Genomic DNA, 12129 nt, shown 5'->3' with positions numbered 1-12129 from the left:
CTTGCAGTGTTATTAAAAGTCTTATTGAAACATTCAGTGAAAGCTTTAAGGAAGTTCTTAAAAAATCTCAAAATAACCTATAATTTCTGTTCTCAGAACATGAATAAAACCTCCCAGGAAAACTTTCAGGGTACCGTAGTAAAATGTTCTCAGAACATCCCTGAAACCTAAAAATGAACATTCCCAGAACAGACTACATTTTCACTTCCGTTCTCAGAACATTTAAAAAACGTTCAGTTTTACCGGTCAGGAAATGTATGGCTTCGTTCCCAGAACCAATGGTAAATCAAAAACTTACGTTCCCACAACTTCCAAGGAACCAAATGTGCTAGCTGGGAGGTGTTGACCCCCAGCTCAATAATGTTTAGTCAGTGGATGGAGCCCAGCAGTGATCTCAACTTTCCGCTCTCTTTCCCATGTAACCGAATGGCCAACAGGCTGCCTTGCCTGCCACAAGTGAAATGTTCAGCTCCAGTGGTTTTGGCGGAAAAGCAATTAGGATTTGGAATTCATTTTCAAATTAAAGAAGAATTAAACAGGCTCAGAGGTTAACTCTTTCAGGCATGGCCACACTCTTAGACAAAGAGCACTCTTTAAGCTTATTAAGGAATCCCTCTTATTGAAATTAAAGGTGGCAGAGTTGACATACGATTCTCTACATCACTTTTTTCACCCCCCATCGGACTGAAAAGTTGATGAAATATTGATGCTCTCCTTTCTGGAATAAGGGTAATTGTATTTCTTTTCGCTCCCTTCCATGGTTCTCTCTCTGTTGTTTTCTCTCCTTGGGCAAAGTGACAACTCCTGCTTTGAAACTTAATGAAGTTCGAAATAGAATTCTCAGCTACAATTATTCCGTTGATTCTGGCTGTCACGGAAATTATGGTGCTCTCTCTGCCCAATTATTAGAGCCAGCAGAACAGACACCTGTAGCTGTGAGGACCCACCGTGTGTCTCTTCAACTGCCTGTCTGAAATTCAACATGTTTCCACACTAGCTAATCCTATCTAATACTGTCCATGCGCCTACTTCTGCAGCTGATCTACAGCAAAACTGACCTTAGATCAGCTCTAATGGCTCTCACGCCTCCCTGTTTTTTCTTCCGGTCTCTCGCTCTCTCGCTCTCTCGCTCTCTCGCTCTCTCGCTCTCTCTCTCTCGCTCTCTTTTCTCTCTTCCTACACTCCTCTCTGTCTCTGTCTATCTATCCCTATATCTCTCTATATATATATGCTTCTGTCTCTTCTCCTCTTCCTCTCTCCCCTGTCTCTTCGTCTATGTTTCTACCTCCTTATACAGTACAATAACCCTAGCGTGTGTGTTCTCCTGCGTCTCTCTGCCTGTGAGCCTGGCTGACAAGCTCTTACAAATCAATAATTCTGCTAGGAGAGATGGGGGCACTTTCACCACCCCATCCCCTCCACCTCTATACACACGTACACAGGCACACACCACCCCCACCGTCAACCTTAAATGGCTGTGTATTTTACCCATGATTCCAAGACAAATAGGGAGAGAGCATCGGAGCATTAAGGGCAGCAGCCGTGCCGCTGAAGGCTGAAATAATGGATGGTGGAAATGGCAGAAGAGCCAGCGCTGCTCATTACTAAATGGACTCTGTAGGGGGTAACTTTACCCTGCCTGCCTGCCAGCCTGCCAGCCTGGTATAAACAGGGATGGGATGAATGGGGGCTTTTTACATTTTACATTTTAGTAATTTTAGCAGACGCTCTTATCCAGAGCGACTTACAGTTAGTGAGTGCATAAATTTTCATACTGGCCCCCCGTGGGAAACGAACCCACAACCCTGTCGTTGCAAGCGCCATGCTCTACCAACTGAGCTACACAGAGTTTGTGTTGTCTACTTATGTTCCCCTTGAGGTTTCCCTTAACTGAAGACATTGATGCAGGGAATGGGTTTGAAATAAGGTTTGAAGTGTGTGTGGATTGTGTACTCTATGTTAAATATGTGTTTGTGTATGATGATGGGAAACATATGTTAAATCTCTTGGTGTTTGTGTATGATGATGGGACATGTGTTCAATCTCTTGGTGTTTGTGTGACTGTTCGTGGCTCTGTCTTTGCCAGGAGGAGGTGTTTCCTGCACTGTATGAGTCACAGTGTGTTTCTCTAACTGTTGCTGGCTGTGTCTCCTCTCTGTTGGCAGGCACGTTAGTGATGCAGGTGACAGCCAATGACTCAGATGATGACACCACAGCCAATGGGATGGTGCGCTACAGGATCCTGTCCCAGACCCCCCACATGCCCATCCCCAACATGTTCACCATCAACAGCGAGACGGGAGACATCTTCACCGTGGCCGCGGGCTTGGACAGGGAGGTCAGTAGCACAACACGGCCGCACTGTCTGTCAGGGGGCGGGGGGGGGAGGAAGGGGCATTGACATCCTGTTGGATCAGTGTTCATGTCAGCCAGTTACTGCACATCCACATGGTTACGGTTTGTTGTTGGTGTGTACTGTGTCACCTCACATCTCATGGCAGGGGTACCATATCAAACTAAGTAATTATATTAGATATAGTCTGACAGTGGATGATGTTCCCATTCCTATAAGTCACCGCTCCTGTACACCAGTCAGTCACCTTCTGCCCTTAATAACTAACTCAGGATTCCCTCTCTCCCTCGACTAAATCTTAACCATTATGAGCAAAATAGTCTGACAGGGTTGGGGTTGATTCTTATCTATATTCCAGTCTATTCAGGAACTGAATTGAATTATTCATGTGTAGAGACTTTTCATGTCCAATTCAGTTGACAGGAGTTGAAATGGAATTGACCCCAACCCTGCAAACAGTACTACTAATGGCTATAAAATACCAACACGTGCTGGCCCTCCTGGAGGGGGTCAAGGGAATGGATTTCACCTGATTTATCCTCTACCTTCCTTGTGTCGCACTCCCACAGGTGATGTGCCCCCCCACCCCCTCCCTTCTTAGATCGCTAATGAGGGAGGTCACGGAGGATCAACTCTGTTTATCCCATAATGTATCAGTAAGCTGCCAGCAGAGTCTTTTATGAGAAGCTGTTCTCACCCTGCAGTCTGTCTCTTGCAGTCAGTCTCTTACAGTCAGTCTCTCAGACTCACACTCCTAATACTCCTCTGTGGCCTGACATTCAGAGGGAAATACGACCGCCAATCCTACTCCTAAATGTTCCAAAGACACAAAATGATAACATACTGTATCATTATGATATTATTAGTCTGATGATTTTACCGCTGACATAAAAGCACTGGTGCTGAGTCTAAACCTTTGAGCTCTGGCAACACGAGAAAGTCTCATAACGTTTATATTCGGAGATTTCCCAATAGTCCCACTTGGTAATAGCTCCATCCTGACCATCCTGTAGAAACCAGACGGATTTGACCTATATTGGAAACAAGACTGGTATGGCTACCAGGTTTAGTTGCTTAATATCTGATTTGTCTGTGAATATTGAGGAAAATAAACAATCACAATTGCATCCAGGTTCTGTATGCATATATGCATGCATGTTACTCATTCAAGTATACATGTTAAACAGTAAAGCGTTGACAGTAGAAATCGTCTGCAGTTAATGCAGGGCCTGTTTCCCTGTCCCCTGGTCTCCCCCACAGCTGAACGGATGGGAGTCAACCTCATTAATCTAAATAGAGCAGCAGCTCCAGCAGCCCAGTCTCACCTGCCTCTCTCCCTCTGATCCTCCCCCTAAAACTGGGACACACCTGGGTGTTCACCCACCTACACTCAAGGTCACACACATAAGTACACTCTCAGGCATTAACATACATGTATGCATGCACGCACCCGCACCCGCACCCGCACCCGCACGCTCACACGCACACGCACACACACACACACACACACACACACACACACACACACACACACACACACACACACACACACACACACACAGCGATGTAGCAGCTAATGCTCTTCATCAGTTGCACTAGAGACTAAATGGAATATTCATGTGTTAATTAAGGGGTGAGTGAGCCTCTTCAGTGTGGAGAAGAGCAGGGGAACAGGAAGGGCACTTCAGTGTCACCCAGCCCTGAACACTCCTGAATGCCAATTACCCTGCCACTCACTGCATCCCTGACCTCACCTCTTCTGTGCCCTCGTGCCACTGCATGTTTCAGCACACTGGTTAACAAGCAGGGCTAAGCTGTCTCTGGGTCCCTCTTTCTCTGCCTGAGAAACAGAGCTACTGTACATTAAGAAGCTACGGTGTCTGTCTCTTGTGCTGGTGGCTAATGGGCAGCATTTGTTAGTCCTGGTCCTGTATGAGGTAGCCTGCTGAGTGTGAGAGAGTTGTGCTGTCCTGTGTGCCACAGATGGACTGGGCTGTCTCAGTGCTCTCTAGGCCTGGCTGGAGTGGCAGGTCCGTTGCTTTTCATTCCCCCAGGCTACTGCAACCTCTCTGGAGCCTAGCTGTGCACGATGCTGGGCGGCGTGGCTGACTCGTGTCAGCTCCAGGTTGGAGCGTGTCAGCTCTGCTCTGCCTGATTAGGGCATTGATCTGGCACTGTAGTCGGTGTTTGTGAGTGCCTACAGACTGTCCCCATGGGGGAGGAGAGGCCGGGTGGGGGACAAGGCAGGGCACTGGGCACCTACAGGGGCTTGGAGGTGCCATCTCCAGGGGACTGAGTATCACTCCTTCAGCCTGGGGAAGTGGTTAACCATTAGGGGCTCCCTCTGGAGAAAGGTTTGTGTTTGGCATATCTGGGGGGCAAGTGTCTGTGCATAAGGGTGTATCTGAGTGTTTGTGTGACTGTATTTAATGTGTCATGAGTGTATCATATTGGTCTGTCGTAGCCGGCCGCGACCGGCACAATTGGCCCAGCGTCGTCCAGGGTAGGGGAGGGAATGACCGGCAGGGATGTAGCTCAGTTGGTTGTGAGTTCGATTCCCACGGGGGGCCAGTATGAAAATGTATGCACTCACTTAACTGTAAGTCGCTCTGGATAAGAGCGTCTGCTAAATGACTAAAATGTAAATGTAAATGTCTGGGTGTGTATGTGTATTGTATGTCCATGTGCCTTTGTTTTTAATACAGTGTATTTAGCAGGAGCTCTGTGCTCCATCTTCCTCAGAGAGCTGCAGTGAATGGGAGGGAGGGAGTCTCTCTGGGTTAAATGTGAGTCAGTGGCTGTTTGAGGGAGATTGTTAGTGACAGGGTAATCACTGTGGTCAGTACCAGACTGACAGGCCAGAACACAAACCACAGAACAAATACGGAAAGTGCTAGTTCAGTGCTCATTCACGCTCGCTTTGTCTTTGTCACATGTTCAGTCTGCCTAACACACAAAGCACAAACAGACACAGCTCAGATTAAATTCATTCTCCATTAAAGGGATTCTCCAGTACTTTTGTATACTTTTTAGCCAGTAGTTCTGAAAGTAGTGCTCTTGAGCCAAAAGTGGTCCCCGAAAATGGTGTACTATGTCACATACAGTATGTGCACCACGTCATTGCTGTCTCTCTCTCTCTCGCGCCAAACAGCGAACATTAGACAACCATTTCAGGATTTAATTTGACCTTTTTTGTTAAAAGGAGTGCTGGCCATTGAGTTCTGTTAGCCTGTAGCCTTTTGCGCTTTCTGTACTCTCCGGTCTCATTCAGTTCCTGTGTAAAGGATCTAATTTTACCTCAGAGTTTGCAGCAGTGTTCTGTTCTTATGGCCCTAGATGCCTTTCAACCCTTCCCATTCAAGTCCAAGGGCTTAGGCCCGTGGGAAAAGCGCTGCTTTTGTTCTGTTTGGTGAAAGAAGGCGTATTTCCTTTCGTGAGTTGGACTCTCTAATCTAACAGAGAGACTTATTTTCAAAGATCTATAAGACTCATTAGAGACCCCTTTAATGGCTTGTTAGGGCAGACACAATGACGGGAGGGAGAGGCTAGAAGAGTGTGTGTGTGCTGGGTTAAACTTCTAACAAAGTGCTGCAGGACAACATGTCCCATTCCCCCTACTGTGTCAGAGTGCCACCTGCTGTTGGGCTTAACACTCCTTTCCATGCTTGATCAAACACCATGCACGTCTGCTACTAAGAGTCAGGCTACCCACAGGACAGCAGCTATCCAGGACTACTGTTACCCTGATGTAGCTGAATCATAGTCTGAAGAGAGTGTAAAGGGTCTATTTACTGCAGTGCACTATGAGAATAGATGTTATTGATATTTCATTATGGCTGTAATAAACCGCAGCCCATATTGAGTTTTCATTAATAGAGATGGTCTAGTTGAAATTAACATGTGGAGCGAGTCCTAATGACTCTGCAGAACTTTAAATGACTCTAGGTGAGTTTAAGTGCTTTAAAAAGCCTCGCTGGATCAACTGACCTGACTATTAAGCACACTGCTCCCTGAGCAGAGAGAGAGAGAGAGAGAGAGAGAGAGAGAGAGAGAGAGAGAGAGAGAGAGAGAGAGAGAGAGAGAGAGAGAGAGAGAGAGAGAGAGAGAGAGAGAGAGAGAGAGAGAGAGAGAGAGAGACAGAGAGAGAGAGAGAGAGAGAGAGAGAGAGAGAGAGAGAGAGAGAGAGAGAGAGAGAGAGAGAGAGAGAGAGAGAGAGAGAGAGAGAGAGAGAGAGAGAGAGAGAGAGAGAGAGAGAGAGAGAGAGAGAGAGAGAGAGAGAGAGAGAGAGAGAGAGAGAGAGAGAGAGAGAGAGAGAGAGAGAGAGAGAGAGAGAGAGAGTTGATCTTTACCCAGCATTTTACTGGCCTCCATCAGGGTTCATTGGCCATACCCATTCAGGTCCTGACCCAAGAGCTGTTATAGGCTGTGTACTCGAGGTCAACAGTGCAGAACTGGCCCAGTGCTAGCAGGGCTACTGAATGGTGGAAGGCTTGAAAAGAGAGGCCTTTTCAGCTGAACAGGGTAAAACTTTATTTGGATAGTCCATCTACAGACTATCAGTAACATTTCAACTAACCTTAACCCTTATCCTAACCCTAAACTTAACCCTTGCCCTAACCTTAACTCTTACCCTTATTCTAAACCTAGCCCTAACCTTAGCAAGCAGTTGCTTATCAACAGATAGTTTGTTGATATTATGACCTGTAGAGCATCTACCGATGGAAAATCCGGACTATCCCAAATAAAGTGTGACCGAACACAGCAGCAGGCTAGGCTGGGCTTTCATCTCCTCTCCTCTTCACACTGACTGACCTGTCCTTGACGTCCAGTCTCCACACCAGCACAATAGGGGGTTTAGCCAAATGGATTAATGAGAGCAGAGAGGAGCGGCGACTCTGAGAGGCTTACAGGGAGAGACCAGGGGAGAGCCTGGGTGACTGGAGAGAGAGAGATGGACTGGGGAGAGGGGTGAAACCATTGCTGCACTGATGGACACAGTGAATTTTCAGCACCATGGACAGCAGCAAAGTGTTAATGAGTTTTGTTTTTGAGTCAAAAAAAGAAATAATGCATCTGTTCGTGTTGTGAGAGAGAAGGAGGGAGAGAGAAAGATAAAAAGAGAGGAGAAGACAGTGTCTCTGCTGTGTCTTCTCAGTGTGAATGCATGTTATACTGTTTGATGTCATGATTGACTGTTCTTTCAATGGTGGTCTTTACTGCAGCACCGCCTCTAGCTGTTCTCTACCATCTAACTGGGCTAAATAATGTCCATTCACTCTCTTTAATATTTGCAGCATAGTGGTTCTTCTTAAAGTGATGGCACCTCCATTAGAATGAGTGATGATCAGGGTTGCTCAGAGAGCTAAAAGCAGGGACTTGTAGGCTATAATGGATGAGCCTTTCACTCGCACCCATTGCTCCCTCACTTCCTAAGCCTTTGTGTGTGTGTGTGTGTGTGTGTGTGTGTTCATGAGTTGCACATAAGTGTGTGTATCAGATTCAGAGCTGTTTGTGCTAGTTATTAATTTGTTTGTTTGTCAGTCAGCCCACCTACCTACAGTATGCTCAGAACTACCTTCACCCTCTATGAGCTCTTATTTAACTAACATGAATGTGGTGTGTCTTTCCAGAAAGTGTCCCAGTACACCATCATCGTCCAGGCCACGGACATGGAGGGGAACCTGAACTTTGGCCTGTCCAACACGGCCACCGCCCTCATCTCTGTGACCGACATCAACGACAACCCTCCCGAACTGACCGCCAGGACGGTGAGTCTCCTCTCCACCCCAGGACTGACCTCTACTGTAGGGCCACACATCTGTCTTCATGACAGGATAACATCTGCTGATGGATATTCACCAGGGCAGTGCCCCAACTCTGTTGTAGACGCAGTCCATGTGTCTGATGCTATCTTAGAGAACAAGAGGTCATGGCTCTTTGACAGAGGAGCGGGGCAGAGACATGTGGAGAGATAAACAGCAGGCAAAGACAAATAGGAAGAAAGGGGTCAGAGGGAAAGAGGGAGCTACTGAAGTAAAGGGAGAGTGGGTCAGAGCGACATATGGAGGGACAAAGAGGGATGAGAGAGAAAGATCATAGGCTGTTTGGTTATAGGAGCAGCCCTCCCTCCACTCTTTCTGCCAGCAGCCTCTCTGGTGGCCATGGTTTGTCTGCAGGCATCTGGTCCCAGTCCCATACACATCCGCACTGGAGGCTGCCTGACTTCTTCTGGCCCACTTTAGTGTGTGTGTGTGTGCATGTGGGCGTGCATCATAAGGGAGGAGTAGTCTCTCCCTTTGTTGGTCTTTCTTTCTTTCTCTCTCTCTCTCTCCCTCCCTCTCTCCTTTTTCTGTATGTCCATCCATCTGCAGAGAGAGGAGTGTGTCCACGTCACACACTGCCTCCTCTGATATGTGATCCATCTCTCGGTGGCACGGCGGCATCATCACTGAGTGTGCCAGGCAGGCAGCTGTGTAGTTCCAGCCGGTTGCTCTGATAAGAGGCCCCAGCTGTCAGAGACTAACCCACTGAACAACGCCTCAGACCGCTCTGTCCTGTCTCTGTCACTCCCCTCTCACAGGGGAACACTCAAACTTCCACACTGCCACACTCCTCTTTACTCTACACTCTCTACTCTCTCCACTCTTCAGTCTTTGTATGCTGTTTGCTGTTGTAGGGTCACTGGATTATCAGACATGGTGTTAGGCAGTGGTGGGAAAAGTACCCAATTGTCATACTTGAGTAAAAGTAAAGATACCTTAATAGAAAATGACTCAAGTAAAAGTGAAAGTCACCCAGTAAAATACTACTACGATCATTCTAAAGTGGTCTCTGCAGCATACGCTCAAACCAGTGTGATTAGAAGGCTTATTTAGAACGTCCAGTTTCGATTGACGCAACAGTCAGCGTTTGAGCTGGCCACACTGTTTTTTCACAGAAACATTTTGCACAAACACAGTCCTTACACAGTTATGTCCTGAATGTGACCAGTTTATTTTTGGATGCAATGTTCAGACATTCACAGAAGTAGCAACAGCATACACAATCATCCAAACCGGAAAATGTAGGCTACATTAGTCCTAGCGCTTACTGAGGAAAGATTGACATTACACAAGCGTATTTAGCAAACTCTCAGCTGACAGAAACCACAATTTGAATTAGCTAATAGCAATTACTATTTACAATTCATCATATCATGGGTGAGCTCTCCATTTATTTAAATAATTGAGTAAAACACTTTCTAAAAATCTAAACTAATCCGACGATGGGTAGTTTGTGCGCGCCGCCATGTTTGCTTTTTTTGCCTCAACCAAAGATAAGAAGAGGAGACAAGATGAGTTTGGTCTGTTTGCACTATGCATGTTGAAGGGGGCGTGTCGTCTACGATCATTCACTTCCCTTCATGCACTTCCGGAAGTTTACTCGAAAGATGAGTGAACCATTCCTTCACCTCATTTTGTTCTAACATATTTGATCTGACAGACGTTTAAGTGACACCCAGAATGCATTGTATGATGTCAACAAACATGGAGCCACACATACTGTAGAAAGCAAATAACTTAGCATTAGCTCATCATAATCAGTACAACCTTGAAAAAAGTATTTGTCTATTACAATCTATGCAAGAATCGGAATGCATGATTTGTCACCAGTACTTGAAAACATGTGAATAAAACTGTAAATACATTATGCTCCACATACTGTATGCTACAGTAGAAACGACAACATGATATACAGAAAATAAGGGACTTACTTTGATAGGAACGCACACACGTCCAAAGTTATTATTTGTAAGGAAAACAACAATGAAGGCAATGCGGGCGCCAGACAGAAAATGTTCCAGGGAGAAAACGTTTGTGCAAGACTGCACAAATGTCTGCATACTTGATCTGCGGAAACACTGGGGAAGTGCTTGGGCTCTGGTTGAAGAGAGAAGTTTGTCCAGCTCAGTAAATCCTCAAACATAATTTGTCCGCATCAGTGAAATGGGCTACTTCCTATGTGTATTAATGAGGAGTTGGAACACACCTCAATTGAAACTGTTGTTAGAAAATAAAACTTGCTAGAAAATAATTTGAAATTGACAAGTTGAAACATAGATAAATAGCAGGCAGTGTCTTGGTTTGAGGGTAGCGTGGGTTAACTGTCCTGTTGTGTAACAATTACATTTGGGAACAGTGAGTGCATTCTGACATCACGTACATAAACAAACTCACGCTGGGGCGTGAAAAGGGTAAGTATCAAAAGTAAAAGTATAAATCATTTCAAATTCCTTATATTAAGCAAACCAGACGGCACAATTACATTTTTTATTTTATTTACGGATAGCCAAGGGCACAGTCCAACACTTAGACATAATTTACAAATGAAGCATTTGTGTTTAGTGAGTCCGCCAGATCAGAGGAAGTAGGGATGACAAGGGATGTTCTTTTGGTAAGTGGTGAATTGGACCATTTTCCTGTCCTGCTAAGCATTTGAAATGTAATGAGTACTTTTGGGTGTCAGGGAAAACGTATGGAGTAAAAAGTACATTATTTTCTTTAGGAATGTAGTGAAGTAAAAGTTGACAAAAATATAAATAGTAAAGTGAAGTACAGATACCCCCCAAAAACTACTTAAGTACTACTTTAAAGTATTTTTACTTAAGTACTTAACACCACTGGTGTTGGGTGGAGGGAGAGTGTTGAGTATCCTCACTGCCTCACTGTGTTTAGAACCACGTGGCATTGCAGGAGAGATCATGAATTATACCAGCAATAGAAGAACCAGGATGACAAAGAAGGAGAAAGAAACAAGCTCTGGAAACATGGTTTAGAACACATGGTTTAGAACACATGGGTTGGAACACATGGTTTAGAACACATGGTTTAGAACACATGGTTTGGAACACAAGTGTCAAACTGTGTGTTCCAACAGTAACAGATGGATGGGCCTCTGTTGTGGAGGGACAGTGGTTATTGTGGTGCAGAGGACAGGAGAGGGAGGAAGAGAAGACGAGTGGGGAAAGCAGAGGACATGTTAGTCATATTGAGGCAGCTGTCTTACTATCTTACTGCTGTCTATTTGACACGCACGCACACACACACACACACACACACGCACGCACACGCACGCACGCACACACACACACACACACACACACACAGCTTTACCCGCAGGCACACACACACACACACACACACACACACACACACACACACACACACACAGCTTTACCCACAGGCACACACATACACATTTTCCTAGAAGATTGCAGTATTATCCAGGTTCTCTGTTGCTTTGTTTGTCAATTCCTTTTCTTCTCTTTCCACAGAGCAAACTCCACTCGGAGCAGTTCAGTAATTATTTGTGTATGACAGACGCAGGAAAGCATGTGCATCTCTCAACGGGAAATGGAGAGAAAACATAAGCACACTAATTAAGTAAAATTGCTTGCAGGGGCGTAAACCAAGCAGATATATTGCTTCTCATTTGAAAAAAAGCCAAATGTTTTATTCATTTGAGAACATGGGCATGAATATGAGAGTGTGATGTTCGTCATTATGTGAAAAACAAAAAGACAATGGTACTTGCCACAACTCATTAGGCTGCTTTCAGCGACTGTATAATCTCACTCTCCTAGGGTTATGGTAATGAGATCTAATCAAGTGCATCACACTCAAACTAAACTATATACTCCTGCCGACGTTTTCAATTCATATCCACAATGATCGGTGTTTGGAGCTGTAGTCTGTAGGTTCAGATGTTCAAATATCAGCCAGCTAGATTCCAGTAGG

The 12129-nt window shown here is 45.4% G+C and overlaps 1 protein-coding gene across 1 annotated transcript in view; it reads left to right on the top strand.

Moving 5' to 3' along the window:
- LOC121578228 (cadherin-4-like) overlaps nt 1-12129 on the top strand; it is a 65938-nt gene that overhangs the window by 33489 nt on the left and 20320 nt on the right. Inside the window, 2 exon segments of the mRNA XM_041892438.2 lie at nt 2166-2338; nt 7984-8121. Of these exon segments, the coding sequence (XP_041748372.2) occupies nt 2166-2338; nt 7984-8121 (311 nt within the window).

The sequence above is a fragment of the Coregonus clupeaformis genome, chromosome 12 (assembly GCF_020615455.1).
Source record: "Coregonus clupeaformis isolate EN_2021a chromosome 12, ASM2061545v1, whole genome shotgun sequence".
NCBI classification, from domain to species: domain Eukaryota; kingdom Metazoa; phylum Chordata; class Actinopteri; order Salmoniformes; family Salmonidae; genus Coregonus; species Coregonus clupeaformis.
Note: the sequence above shows the minus strand (reverse complement) of the source record. Positions and strands in the feature narration are given on the sequence as shown.